Source organism: Grammomys surdaster, unplaced genomic scaffold (assembly GCF_004785775.1).
Source record: "Grammomys surdaster isolate TR1022 unplaced genomic scaffold, NIH_TR_1.0 134, whole genome shotgun sequence".
Lineage (NCBI taxonomy): Eukaryota > Metazoa > Chordata > Mammalia > Rodentia > Muridae > Grammomys > Grammomys surdaster.
Genome location: NW_021604592.1, coordinates 8,585,494 through 8,610,465, shown reverse-complemented (window position 1 = coordinate 8,610,465; position 24,972 = coordinate 8,585,494). Strand labels below are relative to the sequence as shown.

Here is a 24,972-nt window from a genome sequence, read left to right as displayed (position 1 = left end):
AGACACCATGACCAAGGCAACTCATATAAAGGAAAACATTTTATCGGGGCTGGCACAGAGTTTCATAGAGGTTCAGTCCATTATCATCATGGTGGCTAGCATGGCAACACAACGTCCAAGCACACATAGTACTGGAAAAGGAACTGAGAGTTCTACATCTTGATCTAGGATGTCAAGTACAGGAATATGTCATGTGGAGGCCGGGCAGTGGTGGCGCACGCCTTTAATCCCAGAACTTGGGAGGCAGAGGCAGGTGGATTTCTGAGTTCAAGGCCAGCCTGGTCTATTGAGTGAGTTCCAGGACAGCCAGGACTATACAGAGAAACCCTGTCTCGAAACAAACAAACAAACAAACAAACAAACAAACAAACAGAATATGTCATGTGGAAGGGGAGTCACCATAGGTGTTCAAGAGTTTAGCATAGCAAAGGGGTGAGTATACATCATGGGGTCACAAGTCCAGCACAGGTTAAAAACATTGTTTGCAGGATACATTAGGTTTAGGAAACAAACTTATTCTTGTAAGGTATGGAGACTTAATATAACAATGTATAACAATGTGGCTCCTTAACAACTATGTGGCTCCTGTTTTGGTGTCACAGTTTTCTTCCCATTTATTTTTCTGAGGAGTAAGCTGTGATTTCTAGCCACTCCTTCCCCAACTGCTCAGAGCCTCCCCAAAACACAACCTCCAACAACGAGGACTCCATTGGAGGTTTATTGGTGAAGAAGAAGAGCATCTTGGCATAAGTACCATATCATCTCTCCCATGGTTAATTGGCCCACTGTGGGAAGCAGCATTGTAGGAGGCAGAGCAAACGCATAGAAGACAGGGCTGACACCCCATTCTGGCTAGGTATTAGGGTCCCAAAAAGTTCTCTCCTAGGGAGCTGGCTACAGGAGCCTGCAGGAAGTTCTCACTTGAGTCCTCTTGTTCCCAGAGACTGTGGGTCAAAGTGGCTCTCATGGGCACACTAATTGAAGATGCCACCAGTGGGGTTGTCTTGCAGTTGCTGGAGTTGTCTATTTCTGTGGCAGTTTCAGTGTGTCTGAGGGAGTCCGGAAATTCCCAGGTCATAGAATGCAACAGAAAAGAAGAAAATAATTGTTAAAAATTTACTTAAGGGCCGGGCGGTGGTGGCGCACGCCTTTAATCCCAGCACTTGGGAGGCAGAGGCAGGCGGATTTCTGAGTTCGAGGCCAGCCTAGTCTACAAAGTGAGTTCCAGGACAGCCAGGGCTACACAGAGAAACCCTGTCTTGAAAAGCCTCCCCCCCCAAAAAAAAAATTACTTAAGGGCTAGAACAGTGTCTCAGCAGTTAACAGCACTTGCAGAGACAACTTCTTCCAGAAGGCCTGGGTTGGGTTCCCAGTACCCACATGTCATATTAACCTGTCTATGACTCCGGTTATAGAGATTCTGATGTCCCTTTCTGGTATCCATAGTTACTATGGACAAAATGCCCATTCACCCAAAAAGTTCTTAAATATACTATTTTCAAAGGCTAGAGTGGTTAAGTGGTTAAGAGCACATATTTGTCTGCCAGACGACCTGAGTTCCAGGCTAGCCAGAGTTACACAGTGGAACTTTGTCTTAGAAAAAAAACAAACAATGCAGAACCTGATGGTGCATGCCTTTAATTCCAGCACTAAAGAGGCAGAGATAGATGTCTGTGAGTTTAAAGATAATTTGGTCTACATCATGAGTTCCAAGCCAGCCAAGAGCTAAACAGTGAGGCACCGTCTCAAAAACAAAAACAAACCAAATACAACCAACCAACCAATCAAAAAAATCCAAAACACACATACACACACACACACACTCACAATTTCAGAAAATAATAAAAATAAAACTTTTTTTAAAATCCTAAACAAACAGGAGCCAACATGGTGGTGTGTTAATGCACTGCTGTAATCCCATACTTGCTTGGCAAGTAGAAGCAGGACAGATCAGTAGCTCAAAGTCATCTCCTGTCTCATAAAACAACAGTAACAACAACAAAACACAACACCCAAAGAACAACAGCAAAATAACCCAAGAAAACTTTTAAGAGGAAAAATCAACTTAAATCATTAGGAAATGGTAAGAGAAAGTGATTACCATGTCTCCCACTAGGAAAACATAAATATTTTTATTATTTTATATGCATGGGTGTGTGGTGGTTTAAATATGGTTGGCCCAGGGAGTGGCACTATTAAGAGGTGTGGCCTTGTTGGAGGGTTTGTCACAGTAGGGATGGGCTTTGAGACTCTCCTCCTAGCTGACTGAAAGACAGTCTGCTCCTGATTTCCTTTGGATAAGGATGTCGAACTCTCAGTTCCTCCTGGGCCAAGCCTGCCTGGAGGCTTCCATGTTTGATGATAATGGACTGACCCTCTGAACCTGTAAGCCAGCCTCAATTAAATGCTATCCTTTATAACAGTTGCCTTGGTTGTGGAGTCCGCTCACAGCCGTGGAACCCTAACTAAGACAGGGTGTTTTGTTTTCATGGGTGTCTGCTCCCCACTTGCGTGCCTGGTGCCTAAGGAGGCCAGAAAACCCTGCTGAATCCCCTGTAACTAGAGTTACAGATGACAGTCCTGTGCTGTCATGTGCGTATGGGGACTCAGTGCTCTTAACCAATGAGCCATAACTTCAGGTCCGAAGAAAGGAAATTTTTTGGAGGCTGAGGCAGGAGGATTATGGCAAGTTCAAGTATATTCAGAGGTACAGGGTGAAACCCTGAGTCAAACAAAACAAAACAAACAAGCAGACAAAACAAAGGGGGGCAGGGCTGGGGGTGTGGCTGAGTGGACAGAGGAGTGATTTACTAACATACATGAAGTCATGCTAGCACATCCCACGCTAGCACCTGGGAAGAGGAGGTGGGAGGTTCTGGAGTATACAGTCAGTCAGGATGACAAGACTCTCAGGAGGGAGGGGAGGGGGGCAAAGGGAGGGGAAAGGAGAAAAGGAGAAAGGAGAGAGAGGAGGAGAGAGAAGAGAGAAAAGAAGGGAGGAGAGAAGAGGGGAAGAGGAGAAGAGAGGGGAAGGGAGGGGAGGGGAGAGGAAGGGAGGGGGAGAGGGCCCAGGTTGAGCATATCAAGAAAGTGTAAATAGACATCAGACATTTTAACTTCAAAAGTGAGGCTGTTTTTGCAATCTGAAAGGACCAGCTTTTCTATAGGGTCTGTCCAGAGAGGCAGCTTTTATAGTAGGACAACAACAGCAAAAAAACCCTCCTCCCACTGGAAAGAAAAATCACAAAGAGATTTTAAAAATGAATTATGGGTGGACAACACCCTGTGACTTATACCTGCATCTTTGGCTGCTTATCAGGGACTTAATTGAAACTTGGAGTTAGGAGGAGTCTTTGATCACAGTCTATTATACCCAAGAGGGAGGGAGGGCAAAGCAGAGGCTGCCAGAGCAGCCTTGTGAGCAGGGATTAGTGAGTCAGTAGCTAACTGACTTATTTATTAGTTCGCATTTCTTGGAATTAATTTACTCATTTTCCATTCCTTTTGTTGCGTATCTGCCACATGAAAATGGTGGAGTTTATCTGTGGAATGAACATTCCGATGCCCAAATGCCACAGAACCTTTTTCAAGCAGAAGCTTGCAGCCAAATTTAGGGGACAAAGTCGTGTGGCTGGTTATCTAACAGTAAAAAGGGCTCGATGGATAGAGTCACAGGCCCTGTGAATCTGGGCTAGGGCAAGGCTCGGGCTGAGGACGCAGGACTCACCTGTCTCCTGAGAGCTGGTGTCTGTTTGAGAGATCTAAGAGACTGCTGCTGTCACGCTCAGCTGCTAGCAGCATTATGGTCTCGCTGTTCTGGGAGGATGCTGGCAGGCTGCTTTCAGGCTGTATGGGAAACGCAAGTCAGAGGGCCCCCGCTCCCCACTGAGTAGCTGTGCTCTCTCAGGAAGCTCTGATGTGTTGCGGAGGCCATGCCATCCAGAGAGTAAAATGTGGACTCCTAGAGCTGCTGATCTCCAAAACCAGTGACTATCAAAACATCAAAACCACACACCTTAATAAAGGCAGGGAAAGAGATCTCAAATTTAGAGCCATCTCTAGCAAGCCTTCTACCTGGGAAGGTCCAGGAAAAACCTCATGCCCTGCAGGAGCTCAGCTCAGGGTAGTGGTGTGTGCTTGCAATCTCATCACTAGGGAAGCTAAGGCAGGAGGATAGCTGAAAGTGTGAGGGCAACCTGGGCTATATAGGGAGAGCTGTCTCAATAACCGTAAGGAAAAAAACAAAACAAAACAAGTAGCTATAAAAAGGCCTTAGCTCAGCGACAGAGCAAGTAGAACACTTGTCTAGCATCGAGCATGCTGGAGGCCCTGTTTCTACCTATAACAAGAGGGGAAGTCGTGGGAGCTGAGACAGGGAGATCTTGAGTTTGAGGCCAGCCTGGGCTACGTGGTGAGGTCCCATCTTTACAAAAGTGCAAAAAGAATAAAAGCCTATAAATGCACATGTAGCTACGTTCCGATTCACTGAAAACTGGAGATGTCGCCTTTTACCTCTCACCTTAGGAGTCACTCAGATGTGTCCCAGAGGTGAGGAAGCAGAGCCTAAATGAGGGGAGTGCCCACGATAGAGCAATCTGTTTGAATGTCAGCAGCATTGCATTCAGTAATATATGTGCTTATCCCTAAGATCCATGGGGATTTGGCCCAGGGAGTGGCACTACTAGAAAGTGTGGCCTTGTTGGAGTAGGTGTGTCACTGTGGGCATGGGCTTTAAGACCCTCGTCCTAGCTGCCTGGAAGCCAGTGTTCTCCTAGGCTGCCTTCAGATGAAGATGTAGGACTCTCAGAATCTCCTGTACCATGCCTACCTGGATGCTGCCACACTCCCGCCTTGATGATAATGGACTGAACCTCTGAACCTGTAAACTAGCACCGATTAAATGTTGTTCTCATAAGAGCTACCTTGGTCACGGTGTCTGTTCACAGCAGTAAAACCCTTGTTAAGTCACCCCCCTCCAATATAAAAGTCCACTATACTCAAATCCCTTGTTTGCAATGGCATAGCTTTTGCACACGCCTCGCACAACACAATACTATGTAAACAGCTGTCTCACTGTATTGTTCAGGGGACAGCGAGAAGGGAACAGTGGTTTTTTTTTTCCCCCCTGAATATTTCTGATCTGAGGTGTTGAGTGGATCCACAGATGAGTGACCTGCATCTACGAAAGGCCAGGTGTCCATTTGCCTATGGGAACATATGAGTGTGTGCATCTGAGTGTGTGAGTGTGTACATGGATTTGTACGTTCCTGATTACTTCTTTGCAGACCCTGGGGCACCCCCACTTACTGTTGTTTCGGTGGAGGAGTTGGGCATCTTGGGCACCAGGCAGTGAGTGAACTGGATCCTAGGGTCTTTGGTGGTGATAGACAGACCTTTCTGTAAGATCTTCACCAAGCGGATCCAGAACTGGAACACAGCCTGTGGATGTTTCTCGTGGAGCCTCAGATAGTAGATCTTCTCGGTCACTGTCCTAACCCGAAGGATGCGCTGGGTCTGGTCATAGATTCGCAGCTCCACATACTTCAGGGGAAGAATCCTGGGCAGAGGCAGGGAATTTGTGTGTTGGTGCCTTCTGCTGCTGCCTGGAGGATGCTCCTGCCCTAGGTCTGGGGATAGCTGCTGGATCTGACTGGCTTCTCGTTTATTTGCAGGGCCTTTGTTCCTTAGTAAAATCTCAGATGTCTTTAAGTGTATGCCTAAATCTTAACATTTGGGAGCTAAGGGCGAGTACAGCTTGGTCTATGTGAGTTTGTCTCTAGATAAATAAATAAATAAATAAATAATCTGCCCGCATCAATCACTATCAGTGATATCGATGTATAATATCTCACTTAATGCTCATAAAACTCTTGGACTGGGAAAGATAAGTATAATTAATTACTCATTTCAGATTTTGTAGTAAATCCTGGAGAAGGTCTGTGAGTGATTGGGGGAGGTATTTGATAGCCTGAAGCACAAATGTATCGAATGTATCGTGGGAGGGAGCGTGAAGGCCTGAGTTTGAATCCCAAGTGTTAGCATTCTGTCTAAGCTCTGCCCCACAGTTACCTGGCAACAGTCAGGTAGGCCTGACCCACTATAAAAGGGGCTGCTTGTCCCCCTCCTCACTCTCTTGCTCTCTCTTGCTCCCTTGCTCTTCCCCCCCCCCCCCCCACCAAGGTTGTCTGTTTGTTTTGTTCTGTTCTGTTTTGCTTTTAAAGAGCCAGAGGTTGTCATGTATGCCTGTAACCTCAGGGCTGGATGCTAAAACGGGTAGGTAAATCCTGGGAGCTCACTGGCCAGCCAACCTAGCCAAACCAGTGTGCTTCAGCTTCAGTGAGAGGCCACCTCAAGGCAGTAAGATGGATTATGGTAGAGAGGGACATCCAACACATCATCTGGTCTTTGCACCCTGACACACACACACACATACACACACACACACACACACTCACACACACACATACACACACACAGAGCACACGTACGGTGAGTTGGGCACAGTGGTGATCCTAGCACTTGGAAGACTAAGGCAGGAGGACTGGGCATTTAAAGCCACCCTCATCTAGGAGGCAGAGGCCTGCATAAACTACAGGAGCCTGGGTCAGAAAGCAGAGCGCATTGGGAAATGTTCTAGGTTTACTAGAGTCTAGCAAACCTTCCTGGGCCGGGATTAGAACAGAGATCTCTTGCCTCATTTTAAGCCTTTCCCTACATCTTTGATTCCCTGAAGCAATCAGTAGGAAGGATGGGTGTCTCCTATATGCTGAGGCTTTATGCTTTTCTTTTTTCTTTTCTTTTCATTCCTCTTCTTTTCTTTGATACTCTGTCTGCTCCTCCCAGGTTCTGGGGTTGCAAGTTGGTACCCCCACGCTCAGTTTATGCGGTGCTGATCCTACCTAGGGCTGCTTGTGTGCCAGGCATACAGTCTACCAACTGAGCCACATCACTAACCTTTTTATTCATTTCTTTTTCTAAGATTGTGTGTGTGCGTATGTGTGCATGTGTGTATGTGTGTGTGTGTGTATGTATGTATGTGTGTGTATGTGTTTGTGTATGTGTGTATGTGTGTGTATGTGTATATGTGTGTGTATGTGTGTATGTGTGTGTATGTGTATGTGTGTGTGTATGTATGTGTGTGTATGTGTATGTGTGTATGTATGTGTGTATGTGTGTGTATTGTGTGTGTATGTGTGTGTGTATGTGTGTGTGTATGTGTGCATGTGTATGTGTGTGTGTGTATATGTGTGTATGCCACATCTACATAGATGCTTTGGAAGCTAGACATGTGTGTCAGAGTCACAGGTGGCTGTGAACTGCCTGACGTTGGTGCTGGAAACTGAACTCAGGACTTCAGGAAGAGCAGCAAGGGCTCTTACTTACCCTGAGTCATCTCTCCAACACACCCCTACCCTCTTTCTCCAGACATGCTTACCGTGCTGGGTTTGGTAATATCTTTTTTTTTCAATCTCAATGTCTCATAGCTCTATTTGACTTTAATATTTCCATTTATGGGCTATCAAGTCGGCCCCAAAGGTGAAGGTGCTTATTGTCAACTCTAGTGATATGAGTTCAATTCCCAGACCCCACAAAGTAGAGAGAAACAACTTCCAAAGTTAGAAATGGGAGGGGGAGGAAATAAAAGCAAAAATGTCATTAGCTCCTGTCTTAAATTGTTTTTCCTATCTTCTCTTTGAAAACCTCCCACACCTACACTGACAAAATACTGGGAAACCAAGGCTGGGCTCTTCATGAGCTCTTATAAAGGAGTTCCAGACAAGAAAAGGCGACATACGTAGACCCTGTCTCCAAAAAAGCAAACAAAGAAACAAAAACAAATCAATACCACCAACAAAAACATTAAAAATTAAAGGGTAGCCAAGATCTTCAAACACTGAGCTGGAGACAGAAACAGTGCTGCAAAAAGATGCTGAGTACATTAGGCTCATGAGGAGCACTGCCCTGGAGCACTGCCCTGGAGCACTGCCCTTCCTTCCCATTTGAAGCCTGCCCACCTGCACAGTATGCATACACTTCCCAATCATCCCCCAGCTCCAGCCCCACCCTCCGGCCTTTCTTTACCTGCTGAGGGTGATGACAGGGGCACCGAGTGTGCTACAGGTGGAAAACGGACCGTGAGGCCAGGTGACATTGGCCATCAGGAGGATATTGGGGAGTGGCAAGGAGGGCACTGAAGAGGTTACTCCAAGGATCATAGTGGCAGATTTTTCGTAGGCATCCATCCAGTTTCCTTGCTTAGTGACCTGGAAGTCAGCCCCAGACTCGTGGGTCAGAAAGAGATAGACAAGGCATGGAAGGATGCAGACACCAGGCTGCGCCCTCTCAGCTGGGTGAGCTAGACCATTAACTGCTACTGGTCTCTCTTGTTGCTCTCCCCAGACACCCAGACGTTAAGTTTTGTGAACAACAGTAACCTTGTACAAAGTAGCACTGCTTTGTGTAGAGAAACACACATTTAGCTTTGAAAAGATACACTAGTCACTTGGGTGTTGAGGCAGGAGAATCAGGGGTTCAAGGTTATTCTTGGTTTCATGGGGAGTTAGAGGGCAGCCTGGACTACACGAGACCCTCTCTTAAAACAACAAAGAAACCAAAAACAAACAAACAAACAAAAACAAAACAAAACAAAAAAACAAACAAACAAAAAGGCGAGTAGTATTGGAAATTTTATACACTTCCCTCCCTGAGTCAGAGAAAGCCACACAGCTTTCTATTGGCCTGGAAGGGGTCTGAGAGGAGGAAAAGAGTGTAGAAAGAGCTACAGAACGGAAAAGACCAAGGAAGCTCCCATGGGGAAGGGAGAGGCTGGAGAGCTTCCCTCAGAAAAGAGAGGGCAGCTTGTGGCAGGGACTCAAATGTCACAAGGACTTCTGCTCCCCAAAGTACCTCGGGGTCGTGGCAGGACAAAGGCAGTGGATCCTGTACAGGGACACTGTCTCAGTTCACGACAGAGAAACACCAAAGCTGGGACCACTTAGGAGCCACAGCTGACATAAGCAGAGACACCTGTGTTCCCACGGCCAGCAGCCAGTCTACCAGTGTTCGAGTCTCTGAGCACCCCTGACAATTGTACATCCCATGGGGCAACTGGAGACACGGGGAAACCCCAAGAAAGACTGAAATTAATTCCTGCCAACCTGACCAAGTAATGATTTGAGAAAAAAAATGAATTCTGATTTTGGGGAGAAAAAAAAGGGACATATTTCAGAGCCTGTGCTATGAAATAGGATCTGTAGTCCCTACAGAGCAGAGGGTCATATCTACCGAGAGAGAGGGCGCTCAATAAATGCTGAGAACTAGCCCACTGTGGGATGGTCACAGGGTGACAGCAGAAACGGAGAGGGGAAGAAGTGGAATCAACTGAGGAGCGCGTCATCTCAGGGAGAGGCAGGTCTCACTTGAGTAAAGTCCATTTAGAGACTCTCAACAACCTCGAAGTTACATCATGTAGAACAAACTAAGAGGCCAAAAGTACTATGCACAGGCTGGAGAGATGATGGCTCAGTGGTTAAGGACACTGACTGCTTTTCCCGAAGTCCTGAGTTCAACTCCCAGCAACCACACGGTGGCTTGCAACCATTTGTAATCGGCATCTTCTGGTGTACTCATAAACATGAAATAAATCTTTTTTTAAAAAAAAATAGCATACATAACGATGGGTGAGCTCATGTCCCAGGAACAGAAGAGTGGAGCACTGGAAACATGTTTTGTTTTTTTTTTCCCAAACTGGCACTGTAACGGGAAGTAGCTCGTTGCTGTGAGAATTTCAGATTGAATTCCTACACCTACTTGGAAAGATTCGCACCGTCCCCCTACAACTCCCTGCCGCTTTGCCCCTTCATTTAGGTGGGCCCCTGACATTAGCCCCTCCATTCATTCAGTCTAGTCTCTCTACCTTCACCTGGGCTCTTTCAAGTTTCTCAGCCTGCTTTTATTCTTGCCCAAACCCCTATGATTCCCACAGAGAATGCCAGGGATCCCCGCTGTCCGACACACATTTTTCAACTGCCGAAGTCCAGAGGGGATGCCCTGCATTGCTGTTCCAAGGTCTAAGACAGAGCTTCCTTAAACAATCATCATAGATACAGTTAAACTGAGTTCTGTGAGGCTGCTTTCAGGGCTAAGGAAACAGCTCTGCCGGTAAGAGTTTACTGATCTCACAGAGGACCTGGAGTTCAGTTTCCAGCACCAATGTCAGGAAGTTTACAAGGGCTCATAACTCCAGCTTCCGGTAGTCTGATGCCCTCATCTGACCTCCCTGGGCACTGCCCTCACTTACATAAGTACACAGTTAAAACTTAAATAAATCTTAACAACAACAACAACAACAAAACATTTTAAAAAGATGCTTAAGTTGGGTTTAGTGGCATATACCTTTAATTCCAGCACTCAGGAGGCAGAGGCTGGAGGATCTCTATGAGTTTGAGGCCAGCCTGGTCTACATAGCTCTAGGCCAACCAAGGCTACATAGTGAAACAGTGACTCAAAAACAGAACAAAACTTCTCTCTTGTTCCAAACACTACATAACTCTGAATGTAGTGTGCAGGGAATTCCCGCACAAAGGGAAAAGACTTTGGGAGCTGGGGGAGGGGAGACTTGTATCCCTGAGATTCAGGAGGTACCTGGATAAAGGTGCTCTCAAACACCACTGAGTCAGAGAACAGGTTGAATTCTGGAGAATGAATCAGTTGACAAAGAAGGCCATCTTCTACTCCAAGTTCCACTCCAGGGCCTGGGTCCCTGATTGCAGGAGGGAGGCCCCTAATTTTACTCATTGGTTCTTAAAAAGAATGGGCTGGGGAACATCTCTGGGGCTCCACACAGACCCAGCCCAACTCCAAGGTGTTGGTGGAACAAGGGCTCCCCCCCACCTCCCGGCTCCAGCCCCCTGCTTGCTTATGCTTCAGCATGTCCTCCAGGGCTGGGAGGGGCTGTCAGCTCACAATGGCAGGGATGACATCAAAAAATGCTAACAGTAGGGAAGGGAGAGGAGACCAGGAAGAGGGTGCACAGGACTGGGAGATGACCACAAACTAGCAGTAAACCTCCAGATTCTAAACACTGGCCCTTACCCCAGGCAGCGGAAGAAAGACCTTCCCGAGTCAGTGAGCAGCTGGCCAGGCCCCCAGTGAAGGTCTCTGGGAAAAATCACAGGCTTTGATCCTCTTTCATAACTGAAAGCCTCACACAAAAGCACTTTGTAAGTTCAAATTGTTTATCTAAAGTCAGGCTTTGGGGGTTGGCAGGATGGTTCTGCTGGAAAAAGTGCTTGCCACCGAGCCTGATCGGAGTTTAAAGACTCCCGAGATGTGATAGAAGGAAAGAACTGACTCTCATGTCTTCTGATTCCCTCATGCACACGGCTTCATGCAGGTCCTGTCCCCTCCCCCCATGCTCAAGCACATAATAAAAATAACTAAATGTAATTTTTAAAAAAAAAGTCAGGCTCTGACCTGCCCAGAAGAATGGGAGGATGGGAGAAAGACAATTTATTTTCTCTATTCCATCTCATGCAGAAAATAATAATAATACCAGGTTGTTAACAAAATAAAGTTAGTTTGTTTGTAAAGAGTAAGTTAAAGAGGCAGCAATGACTTGGTGGTATGTACACTGAAGCCAGCTCAAAATGGGTCACCAAAGATCTGGGTAGGAAATGTACCCTGTAGTTTCAGGTGCTTGGGAGGCTGAGGTGGGAAGATTACTTGAACCCAGGAGTTTAAGGCCAACCTAGATCAATACGGACTATTTCATGAATCTGTCAGGGACCACACTGGTCTCTTTCTTTCTAACTAGAAAAACTTTTTGGAGAGAAAAAGTATTTATAAATAAACAGTTTTCTTTTTTATCATATTATTGAGACAAAGTCTTAGTATGTCACCCTGGCTGCCCTGGAATTGAGTATGTAGACCAGGCTGGCCTCAAACTCAGAGGGCCACCTACCTCTGCCTCCCAAGTGGATGGATTAAAGGCATGTGCCACCACGTGGTGAATAGACACAATTGAAAAGCAGCACATCAATTTAATAAACTGTAAAATATTTTGACTGGGTGTGTTAGGAATTATTGTACCACAGAACCAGGTTCTTACTATTAATTTACTTCTATTTTTGTTTGTTTGAGATAAGATCTTACTGTGTAGCCCTGACTGTCCTGGAATTCACTATGTAGATCAGGGTGGCTTTGAACTCTCAGAGATCCTCCTGCTCCTACTGAGTGCTGGAATTTAAAAAGCTTGTGTTCGCTGTTGGAGTTTGTGGGTGACAGAAGACAATTTGAGGGGTCTCTCCTTCCTCCATTAGGGGATTGAACACAGGTCTGTCAGGCTCCAAAGCAGGTGCCTTTACCCTCCGAGTCTGTCACCAGCCCCTTGTGGAGATTTCTGAAATCAGTGGTACCTTCATTGCAATAAAACTCCACAACCCACCTTCAGACATCTTTTTCTTTTCCTGCCTTCCTTCCTTTCTCTCTTTCTTCCTTTCTCTATGTGTGATAAGTGAGTGTATCTGCATGTGTGTTCTTTTAAAAAAAAGATTTATGTCTTTATTTTATGTATGTGAGTACACTGACACTCACTTCAGAAACACTAAAAGAGAGCATCGGATTCCATTACAGATGGTTGTGAGCCACCATGTGGTTGCTGGGAATTGAACTCTGGTCCTCTGGAGGAACAGTCAGTGCTATTGACCGCTAAACCATCTCTCCAGCCCTGTGCACGTGTGCTCTTGCACAGCGGGTGTAGTCATGCACATGCTATGTGTGGAGGTCAGAGGACAGGCCTCAGGTGTTGGGCATTACCTTTTCATCTTAAAACCAGGCCTCTCTGCATTGTGTACCCCGGGCTTGGTGGCCCAGCAGCAAGCTTCCTTCAGCTCTCCTGGGCCTTGTGATCACAGGATGCTGCCATGGGCTTTTTATATATGTTCTGGGATCAGAATTTAGGTTGCCATAATTGCCAGGAAAAGTGCCTTTACCCACTGAGCCACTTCCCTGTTCCCAGAGCTTATTTGAACTGTCTACTCATAGGCTCGTCTCATGCTATTTTAAATACTGACGTTTTATAGAATTCTCAAACCTATTCCCATTAGTTTGAAAAGTTTTTTCTTTTCTTCCTTCCCCTCCTTTTCTGTCGAATACCGTGTAGCATTCCCTTCTCCCCAGCATCCACTAGATGGCAATAGAGTTCAGATCTCCAGTCTTGGTGGCCAGAGGTTCTCTTTTCTTTCTTCCTTTCTTCCTTCCTTTCTTCCTTCCTTCCTTCCTTCCTTCCTTCCTTCCTTCCTTCCTTTCTTTCTTTCTTTCTTTCTTTCTCTTTCTTTCTCTCTTCTTCCTTCCTTCCTTTCTTCTTCCTTCCTTTCTCTCTCTCTCTCTCTCTCTCTCTCTCTCTTTCTTTCTTTCTTTCTTTTTTGTTTTCCAAGACAGGGTTTCTCTGTTGTAGCCCTGGCTGTCCTGGAACTCACTCTGTAGACCAGGCTGGCCTCGAACTCAGAAATCCGCCTGCCTCTGCCTCCCAAGTGCTGGGATTAAAGGCGTGTGCCACCACCGCCCGGCTCCAGTTATACTTTTTACTTATACATTTATTTACTTATTTAATTAATTAATTTATTTATTTGGGGGGGGAGGCACATCTGTAAAGGTCAGAGAATAACTTGCAGGAAATGGTTTTCACCTTCAATCCTGTGGTTCCTCGGGCTCATTAGGTCATTAGGCTTGGCATAAGAGTTTTAATCCACTGAGCCATCTTGCCAGCCCTCCAGTTACATTAATTCTTTTCATCTACATTTTCTTTGTGTGTGTGGTGGTGTGCGTGTCGGGGGTGGGGCACGCCAGCACCCCACAGTGCATGTGTAGGCTTCAAAGGACAAGATGTAGGAACATTCTCTCCTTCCACCATGTAGGCCTTGGAGATCAAATTGAGGTCATAGCCCTCCAAATACATTACTGACAGTAACACACTAGTAAAATCAACTTTCTGTAACCTCAGCAAAGACTAGCTTACCAGTCCTCAGAAGCAAGGTGTGACAACGTATCTTTAACTCCAATAATTGAATCACAAATTTGAGGACAGCCTAAGCTACATAGCAAGACCCAATAAATAAATGATTTTTTTAGCCCAAAGGCTAAAATATCATGTGCCTAGAATGGGCAGGCTGGTAATATACTGACTACTGCCCAGCAATAGCCAAGACGAATCCATAAACCAGAGTTATCCATAAGCCCCAAGGAAGCAGAGCTAGTTGAACAGAGGATGCTGTGTACCATTCTTTTTGTTTGGCAAAAATATATCAAATTCATAAACATAGAGATGAGAGTGAAACCTAAGGCAGAGTGAATACTTTTATATGCAGGGTAGGGATCAGAGATGTAGGCTGAGGAAGGAAGCCTCTTTCCCCATCATAATGACACACACCTTTAACCCCAGCGCTGGAAGCAAATGGGACTCAGGTCAGTCTGGGTCACTCGTCAGCCACGTTATGAGTTCTAGGGCTATGTGGTGAGACTGCTTCGAAACAAAACAACCCTTCTTTCTTCCACTGTGGAAGCTGCTCAGATCTGGACGAGGGCAGAAACAAGTACCTGGCACGTAGCTATCATCCCCGATCCTCCTCGAGGCTAGGGTGGGAAGGATCTTAAAAGTTCAAGGCCAATCTGGATTACTTAATGGAGCTTTCACAAGCAAACCATCTGCAGCACGCAGCCATCTAGTAGCTGCCTTAAACTGATAAGAGAATCCAACAGCCACTTAGCTGGGTTAGTCACTGGAGAGAACAAGGTAGGCTAGGCCTGAAGGAACACTCATTTAGACTGAGGCAGGGCTGGAGAACGAAGATTTCCTTTATAGAGTCGGAGCACAAGACCAAATGGTTCTGGGGATAGGGAGGGGATTATGCCACAACTCTGCCCGGGAGAAACAGCCTAGTGTCTGCCAAGGACCCAACTATATGTTAACATATGCTTATCTCTAGATTGCTTATACTACCTAATGCAATGCAAACACTAGAGTTGTTCTATTTTGTTTAGGGAGAAATGACAAGAAAAGGTGTCTTATTGTGGACACGAGAATAGTTTCATCATGGACATAATTTACAAAAAAATAAAATATTTTCAGTGCTGACTTAAGTGTCCTTGGTGTAGTGTTTTCCTGGTACATGGAATGTCCTGAGTTCAATCTTGAGTGCTAACAATCAAAAGCTCAACCTACAGTTGGCTGAATCCATAGGGGCAACCATGGAGGGCTAAGGTTGAGTCCTGCCTAGGCTCAGATAACTGGCTGATTTAGAGCAGACCTGAAAGGCCTGTCCGCCAAGTTAAGTTTGCATTTAAACGGAACTTTTTGTTTGAATTCAGTCTTGCAATACAGCCCTGGCTGTCCTTACAATTTTTGGCAACCCTCCTGCCTCAACTTCCTAGGTGCTGAGAATCATAGGCATACATTACCAAATTCAGTTTCTAAACAGAGCTTTGAGAACTTTCTTGCTTCTCAGTTTGAAAATATTAAGTTTGGACAGACGCCTATAGGCTTAGCACTTAGATGGTAGAGGCAGGTGGATCATGGAGACAAGGCTAGCCTTAGCTACATGAGACTATCTCAAAAGTGAGAATGGCCAGGTACAGTGATACACACTTATAATCCAAGCACTAGCGAGGCAAAAGAGGCACCTGGTGTCTCTATGAGTCTACAGTGACTTACAGGACAACCAGGGCGGCACAGTGAGATCCCATCTCGAAAATAAAAATAGAGAAAAAGTTTATTTACAAGTCTAGGATTTAAACGTTTCCTTACTAATTTCAAGGGCAAACATGTCAACAGGATACACAGTGGAAATATATCTATGTATATGTATATATATATATTCACATTTATTGCATCAGAAAAATTCATGTGAGCCACACAGTGGCTGAAACGCCCATACCCTGAGCAGGCCTGATCATCCCATAGGCCTTTAGACATTACATACAAACACATGTGCATTACACTGGAGAAAGAACGTAATGTACAACTTGACCTGGACACTGGATAGTTCACCCTCTGTCTTCATCGCTAACCCACAACACCTTAGATGCTGTCCAAACAACTCTCGTGGAAGAGACTCAATAGTAAACCAACAGAAGATACTTAGGTCCACAAGAGTCCTTTAGGACAGAGGGCTGAAACAAACAAAACCAAGAAACATTCTCCCAACAGCTGAAACTGGTATACCTCCATCCCAGAGCCACAGACAACCCACTCACACCTCTACAGTAAATAGGCTCTTTTCCAGGGTAAGGAAACATCCAAAACAAAACAAAAAAATGCCCCGCCAGGCTTAGTAACAGTTCTTTGGAGAACTCGATGCTGCCTCTTGGGAAATGGACCATGTAGTTGGACATGCTGAAGTTAGTGTGTCAAAGTATGGCTGATGCCTGGAGGGAGGTTTATTGTACTCCTCGGGATGGATGGTCTGGAAGGCCCTTGGGAGGCTGTGCGTTGGCAAGGTGACCTCTTGTGATCCAGGAGCTCCCGGGCAATGGGGTCTCCAGTAAGCCCCCCAGTGATTCCATCAGTCTAACAAAGATGGAAAGCAGGGTCAGCACGACCCCCAGCACATAGAGGTTCAGCATGTACTTCATGGCGACGATGCCCGCCCGGCTCCTTTGCAGGGAAGTTAGCTGCCTTCTGCTGCTAGATCCTGTGAAGAGAGAGGAAGAAGAGTCTATGAGTTAGTCTCAACCCTTGTTTTCTCAGGAGTGAGAGAGGCCCCATCGGCCGGGGAGACAGGGACAACGGCAAGTCCGCTCACAGCATCGCCTCTGTGCATATGTGCGCCGCAAAGAACAAATACACATGTTGTTGGGATCATTTCAAGAGCACTGTTTACAACTGTATGTCTTTATCTCTTCCTGCTATGTAGCCCAGGCTAGCCTCAAGCAATCCTCTTAAGTGCTGGGATTACAGGTACAGTCCACACATCCAAGTAAGTACTTTTACCTCTCCTTTAAGACCATTCCCACCAAGCACAATGTACAAACCCTATGTTACAGTGCCAGGACTTAACTTTACATCAGAGGCAGATGGAAACATTAAGAAAACCTGGTGGGAGAGATGGCTCCGTGGTTAGCGCTGGCTGTGCTTGCAGAGGACCTGCTACCATGTGACAGTTCACAGCCTATCTGTAACTCCAGTCCCGGGAATCTGACATCTCTTTTGGCCTCTACACACATCTATGATGTACAGCGAAAAAAACATGGAGGCAAAACACCTCCATGAAAAAAAATATATAAATATATATATATATATATATATTACAATGCATTATATAATTTCATGTATTATATATATGAAATACAAGAAAATGCTAGGTGCGGCTGGCGGTGCATACTTGAGCTACGCAGTGAGTTAAACCCATCATGAACAACTTAGTGAGACCCTGACTCAAAAAGTAAAAAGTGGGCGGAAAATATAACTCAGTAGTACAGAGTGCTTGCCTAGCCTAGCATAGTATGACAAGAATAAGAAATAGGAGTATGTCCTAAAGCAAGCAACCTACATAAGTTTCTCCTGTATCGTACATTCCAAGTTGATTACAAACTCCCCCCCCCGCCTCCCCCACACACAGTTTCTTTGTGTAGCCCTGATTGTCCTGGAACTACCTCTGTAGACGAGGCTGGCCTCGAACTCACAGAGATCCACCTGTCTCTGCCTCCTAAGGGCTGAGATTAAAGGTGTCCGCCGCTGCTGCCACCACCTGGAGATTTAAAAATTCTTGAATATAATATCCTCAGTATAAACGATAAGGGTGGCCGGGCGGTGGTGGCGCACGCCTTTAATTCCCGCACTTGGGAGGCAGAGGCAGGCGGATTTCTGAGTTCGAGGCCAGCCTGGTCTACAGAGTGAGTTCCAGGACAGCCAGGGCTACACAGAGAAACCCTGTCTCGAAAAACCAAAAAAAAAAAAAAACCAAAACCAAAAAAAACCCCGATAAGGGTGTCAAAAGCCGGTAATCCCAGCTATGAAGGAGGCTGAGGCAGAAGGAATGCATGTTTAAGATTAGCCCGAGCTATAGAGAATGTGCAAAGCTAATTTGGAGGATTTAGTGACGCCTTGTCTCAAAAGTAAACATAAGGGCTGACGGGTAATGCAGCCCAGCGGTATATACCGTACCTAGCACATACAAAATTTTAGGTTCAATCCGGAGTATCGCAAAACAGAAAGTTGCAAACACAAAATAGCAAAAAGTCAAATTTAGTTAATTTGTCCAAACGTTTTTGAATGCTTTCAAATAACTCAGGCATTCTAGAAGGTACACAGGGCCACATGGTCGTCCTACAGACAAGAACCCAGCCTTCAGGGGGGCAGTTACTACACTCTAGTGCTGTGCAGGATGGGAAGGCTAAGGTACTTTGGGGAAACTTGGTGGGCAAACAAAGGTGGCCCATGGAGTTCATAGTTTGTGCGACGCAGAGAGAGCCGGAGGAGGCTCCGGGTGCACAGCCCTGACGCGAACGCAGGTAGCCCGACCGATGGGGCGAGGAATCCAGGACTCGGCCTCCGGCCTGGGGGGTGGGGGGGTATCCTGGGCCAGTTACCTCAGGAGGAAGAATCCGGAGACGGCTGCTCACAGTCACACCAGGTCGTGCAGGCGTAAGGAAGAAAGTCGGCCGAGTCGCAACGTGGAAGCTCCACGCAGGCACTGCTCTGGATAGAAATAAGTACCAAAGAGAAACGGACCTCCCGAAGCCCCGCCCCCTCAGGGCGAGGCTCCGCCCTCGGAGACCGCGCACGCGTACCGAACCTGCACGCGCTCGCCCTGGGGCACGTCCGCTGTTCGGGCTGCCCCTGCGTCGGCTGCGTCGCAGCGGAGTGGACGACGAGTCACGGGAAGCACGCGGCTAGCAGTTGATTCATCGCAGCCCGGAGTGGACAGCGTGATGTTCCGCCTCGGCGGCCGCCTTCTAGAAAAATCAGGAGCCAAAAGGGGCCTTATCCCATCTTCTCCCCCCCGCCCCCATCGCTGGATGCACCACTCTTGGAGCGGGCAGTGGCTGAAGGCCCGGCAGGGGTTGTTGTTGTTTGTTTGTTTGTTTGTTTGTTTGCTTTTTTTTGAGTCAGGTTCTTCCCGTGTAGCTGCGACTGGCCTCGAGCCCTCGCGAGTGAAAGTAAAATATTCTTCCTGGCTTTGGTCTCGGCTTTTTTTTACAGCGTTTGAACAAATCGCCTTGCCTTCAGTGGCTTCGGTCTTTAGTGAGGGCATTGGCTTTTAGTTGCTTTTTGTTTTCTTTAAAAAAAAAAAAGCTATTGTCTTTTAAAGGTGCCTTTAAACTTGAACTGAAGAGGGAGGAGGTCAGGATCTAGGCTTCATATCTGGAAACTGACCTGCTTTACCAGTTACCTGCCGGCCCTAACAAAGGCAAAGTGGAGATGCTGTCTGTCCCAAAAGGGGATCTCAGAAAAGATTGCTGTGGTGCCCCAGAGTGGGAGAAGCCCTCAGGTCTAACACTGAACATGATAGTTACTGAAAAGAGCGAGGGAGGAGCGCGGGGTGGGGTTGGGGGGAAGGACGTTCTCATGACCAGCGAGTCAGTGTACCCCGGCAAGAACCAATTCTGTGCGTGTGAGAAGCCCTCGCCTCTAAACTAAACAGAGTTGGAGGGAGGAAGCAAACTTCCGCCGTGACCTTTCCCCTACTTTTTAGGACATCTCCTCTGTCACAGAGAGGGCGGGGATGCCTGGAAGAAGAGAGACGTGCTGGCAGGCAGATGAGGTGGAAATCAGCGTTCCTGAGTAACTCACATCAGTTGAGTTCAGGATTATACATAGTGTCTGTGCCCCTTTACCCAGACTTCTATCTACTCCTGGGAATTATCCCTCAGGTTAACTCCCATCTGTGGAGTATGGACTCCTCAGCTCTGTTCTCAGTGGCAAAGGACTGAGAAAGCCCATCAATAGAGGCTGATTATATAAATCACGAGGGCATTTGTATAGGGATTGCCATAAACCAGGATAAGGAAAAGTCTGTCCGTATTTAAGACAGACTCCACGGTGTGTTGTTAAGAAAAGGTTAAGTATAGGGGCTGGAAATACGGAGCGCTTACCTGGTCCAACACCACACCTATAATCCCAACATTTGGGAGGTGGATGAAGGAGGACCAATATAAATTCAAGGCCATCTTCGAGTGTTAGGATCCAGCCTGAGCTACAAGCAACACTGTCTTAAAACAAAATGGCTTTAATCCCAGGGCTAGGGAAGCAGAGAGATCACTGAGTTCAGGGCCAGTTTGGTCTACAGAGAGACTTCCAGAATAGAATAGCAGTGCTACCTACACACAGACACCCCGTCTTGAAAAAATAAAATAAATGAAACAAAAGCGACTTGTATATGCCATCACATGGATGAGACTTTAAAATGTTATGCTAACTACAGGAAACCAGACCTGGAGAGGTGGCTCAGCAGTTAAGAACAACCCAGGTTCAGCTCTCCACACCCACGTGGTGGCTCAGAACTAGCAGTGATGTTCACAGGTGAACAAACATACACACGCAAGTAAAACATTCACAAAAAATAATAAAACACACACGATTCTGTTTAGGTGACATGTCAGAATGGATAAATGAAAAAAAATATACAACGTAGATAAGTGGTTACCACACTAAAAGGTGGGAGGTTTCTTCATTTTTCACCCTTTTGGTTTCTGGGGGTTTTGTTGTTTGTTTTTTCTTTTTCTTTCTTTCTTTTTTTTTTCTTTTGTTTTTTTCGAGACAGGGTTTCTCTGTATAGCTCTGGCTGTCCTGGAACTCACTCTGAAGACCAGGCTGCCCTTGAACTCAGAAATCCACCTGCCTCTACCTCTGCCTCCCAAGTGCTAGGATTAAAGGCATCCACCACCACTGCCCAGCTATCCTTTTGGTTTCTAATACAAGGTCTTGCTATATAAAATATGCATTAGGCTATCCTGAAATTCAGATGGACCTGCCTCTGTCTCCTGAGTGTTGGGATTGGAGACGTGGACCACCATATACACACACAATTTCTTTTTCTGGTGGGTGAGAAAATGTTCTGAAATTAGTAGTAATAGTTGCACAGTCTGTGAATGCACTCAGAACCACTGAATTACATGCTTCATTTAAAAGCTGAAAGTCAGGCTGGGGATCTGGCTTTGTTGGCGAGTGTTTCCTAGCATGCTCAAGTCCTAGGTTCAGTCCCCAGCATTGCATAAATCAGGTGTGATGGCATATGCCTGTAATTTCAACACTTGGGATGTGGAGGATGAAAAGTCCCTTTTCCTGATCTATAACGAGTTTGAAGGCAACTTGGGAGATTTATAGGACCTTAGTTAGCTCATCTTTCCCAAGCCTGCACATGCACACACATCAGAAATGGAATTTTGTTGCATGGATTATATTGGAATAAAGTCAGATTATTAACTTTTGAGCCAGAGTCTTGCTGGCCAAGGCTCTCCTTAAACTCGTCGTCTCTGCCTCAGTCTCCCAAAATGCTGTGATCACAAGCATACACAATCCGCTCCTGGCAAGACCATGATTTGTTTTGAAAAGAGTAAGATAAGGACATCTGCAGATAACAGAAACAGAACCCATGGGCCTTTACAAAGGAAAGCTTTGTAAAGCTTTCTGGTGTGTTTAAGAAAAAAAGAAAACTGAAGTCAAAAGGAAATGAGCTTCCAAAAGAAAGTGGATAAATATTTAGAAAACACATGGGTCCATCCAAATTATGGTGACTCAAAACTATTTTTGATAATAATGATTAGTGTGGGAAAGTAAAGATAAGATGAACTAAGAAAACCCTGGTAAACATTTAAGAAGGCAACAGAAATCGGGTGTAGTGTTGAATGTCTACAGTCCTAGTGCTGGAGAGGCGAGGCCAGAGCCATTCGCATAGCAGCTTCAACTGTATAATGAGTTCAAAGCCAGCCTAAGCTACTTGTGCTAGCCTGGGATACTGGGGCCTTCTGTCTTGGTTAATTTTGATTACCAACTTGATGGAATTTAGAAACTCCATGGAAACAATTCCTGGGTAAGTCTATAAGGGAATTCCTGGATTAGGTTAATTATAGTAGGAGTCCCGGATTGAATGAAGAGAGCTGAACGCCAGGGTTGACGCAGTGTTACCAGCTGTCTTGTGCTCCTGCTGCCAACCTTTGCCGTCCTGTCATGATGGACTGGTACCCTCAAATTCTACCCCCAAAATAAGCCCTTCCAGGTTGCCTTTGAATACCTTATTAGAGGTAACTACCACACTCAATTTCACAATGGTTTTGTCAGAGTACTTTATTGCAGAAATAGAAAAGTATCAACCACACACTATTTCACAGTAGGGGTGGAAGCCTTAGGGAACAAAGATAAAAGGTGAGCCAGTCTTTTTATTTGGGAGGAAAGTAGATACTTGCTTTAGACTTTTTATATCTTCAAATGAAAATACTAGCCAGACTTGGAGGTATTTAATCCCAACACTCACAAGACAGAGGCAGGTGGATCTCTGTGAATTTGAAGTCAGCCTGGACAGCCAAAACTACATAACCCCCTCTCTCTCAAAACAAAGAAAAAGAAAAGAGAAAGAATAAAACCCTTAGGATACATAGATCTTATTCTTGCCTCTATCTTGAAATTTTAAGTTTCAAACCATTAAGTAGAACAGAACGAAGTTTCAGCTCTTCACAGGTAGCGGTAGCAACCTGAGAGGCTGAGGGAGGCTATTGAAGCTGAGTATGAAGCTGGGTGGGTCGCATCCTAATCCTAACACCAAGGAGACTGAGATAGCATGCAGAGGTTGGGGCTAACTCCAGCTACATATCCAGACCTGATAGGGGCAGGGGAAGAAGGAAAGAAGGAAGAAAGAAAATAAAAGAGGGGAAAAATTCAACGCTAAACAAAACAATCTCCCCAGCAGTTTCTGCCCTAGACAGGAGGATGTGTGACCCAGAATGTCTTAGGTCTTCTGTCCATTGCTGGATTCTCCGTGTGAGACATGTTCACTAAATGCTGGCTAAGTGGGTGGAGGGATGATTGGGTGACACTGAGCCTTACCTGAAAGTCATTTCTCACAGTAGCCTTTCTAAACAGCCCCTCTGTTTCAGTACCAGACCCGCACCACCACCACCCCAGCTCCCCTTCTTGGCTTCACTGTCTCCATAGTGCCCAACACCACCAAATCCATCTCTTGTTGGCTACTTTCTCCCACTACTACATTGTAACTCTGTGAAGATGAGGATTCCGATTGTTCTGAAAATTGCTACATACCTAAATCCAGAACAATGCCTGACATTTAGGAGGTGCCTTTATATTTGCTGAATGAACCGTGTGCTATAAATGAAATGTTTTCATAAAATTTTGGAAATAAAAAAAAAAACCAGCTACAGAATGACTGCCAGTGTTTTGGTGTGGTTTTGCTTTTGTTATGGTTTTATGTGCTTTAAGGCATCGTCTCACTCTAGAGCCCAGACCAGCCTGAAATTCACCATATAGTGTAGCTTGGCTTGGAACTCATGTCAATCTTTCTGCCTCGGCCACCCGAGTGCTGGGGTTATAGGTATGAACCAGCACACCCAATTCTATCAGTATTTGTTACACATTTTATCCTGCGTCACACAATGATAATTTATGAAAAATTTCCAAATTTTCCCCCACTGGTATCTGCTACAGTTATAAGAAAAAAATTAAAATTTACTAATATTCTTAAAATTTGTTGCCTGAGCTCTTCGGGTTCTCCCCTCCACTCCCAACCTTGATGTCTTGAAGATTGGATCACAGCCTTGCACATGCTGGGCAAACATTCTACCTCTGAGCTCTGGCCCCATGCCTGCCTTAAGTCTTGACCCAGTTTCTTCATCCCATCTCATGGGTTGTTTTTCCTGTACTGTGTGAAATAGTGAGGTGCTGGTGGAGAGGGAGAGGAAAGGCCATGGCAAGGTGTGGAAAGCCGGGGGAAAGGGCATCTAGAGGAAGCACCAAGAGCTACACAGAGGGAGCCCATTGTAAACAGTGACTTCACCAGCCTATGTGGGTCAGTAACCTCAATCCAGAATCTGGCTCTTTTGCAACTAAACACAGAGCTGAGGCAAGTCACGCCTCCAGTTCTTAGTTTCATCATCAGAGCAGCTTGGTGTGGAGTCAGGGGCCCCACCACCAGCACCACAGGCCTCTGTTCCCCGGGTCCATTGGAGAATATTGGTGAATACCGAAGTGTGGGAGAGAATCTAGGGTTTAAAATGACACCGGGATCCGGTGGACTGTCTTAGCAGGTAAAGTGCTGTCACCAAGCCTGTGGGCTGTATCAGTCCTTGGAACATACATGATGGAAGGAGAGGACTGATTCCCTCAAGTTGCCTTCTGATCCCATGTGTGCCACACATGTGACCACACACATAGTCAGGTGTGCACACATAAATAAAAATATACTTTAAATAAACCACACCAGTCATCCCAGTGTACAGGAGGCCAAGCCAGAAGACTCATGAGTTAGAAGCCAGTTTGGGCTATATAGATATTGTTGGGGGAAATGAGATTGAAAAAGAAAGGATCGTGTGTGTGTGTGTGTGTGTGTGTGTGTGTGTGTGACACATAAGCAGAAGTTTGCTCAGGTGCAAGGAATTGGAGTTGTGGATTTCTTTCGTGGATCTCACCGAGTGCCCTGGTCGGGCTGGAACTCACTATGTATCCAGGTTGACCCCAAACTCTCAAACACTTGTCTGCCTCTTGAGTACTGAGATTAAAGGTGTGTGCCACCACGTCTAGCCAACATGAGGTGCTTTTTTTTCAATTGCTCTTTAATATATTTATCTTATACACATGGATTTTTTCCTGCATGTATGTCTGTGCACCATATGAGTGCCTGATGACCTCAGAAGCCAGAAGGCATTACATCCCCTCACACTAGAATTGCAGTTCATGGGGACTGGGGATCAAACTCGCCCTCTGGAAGAGCAGCCAGTGTCCTTAGCTGTTGAACCATCTCACCAGCG

The 24,972-nt window shown here is 45.9% G+C and overlaps 2 protein-coding genes across 2 annotated transcripts; both read right to left on the bottom strand.

Annotated features, from left to right (window-relative positions):
• Positions 1–588: 588 nt before the first annotated feature.
• On the bottom strand, positions 589–10,922 carry Fam71f2 (family with sequence similarity 71 member F2). Its single transcript, XM_028762663.1, has 5 exons — positions 10,645–10,922; positions 8,083–8,264; positions 5,308–5,557; positions 3,728–3,846; positions 589–1,049 (listed from the first exon to the last, which is right to left on the bottom strand). Exons 1-5 carry the CDS (start codon positions 10,795–10,797, stop codon positions 860–862), a joined length of 894 nt encoding a protein of 297 aa, XP_028618496.1. The 5' UTR covers positions 10,798–10,922; the 3' UTR covers positions 589–859.
• A 4,820-nt stretch (positions 10,923–15,742) lies between these two features.
• Hilpda (hypoxia inducible lipid droplet associated) lies at positions 15,743–18,773 on the bottom strand. The gene is made up of 2 exons (XM_028762655.1): positions 18,586–18,773; positions 15,743–16,688 (listed from the first exon to the last, which is right to left on the bottom strand). Exon 2 carries the CDS (start codon positions 16,627–16,629, stop codon positions 16,435–16,437), a length of 195 nt encoding a protein of 64 aa, XP_028618488.1. The 5' UTR covers positions 16,630–16,688; positions 18,586–18,773; the 3' UTR covers positions 15,743–16,434.
• Positions 18,774–24,972: the final 6,199 nt, after the last annotated feature.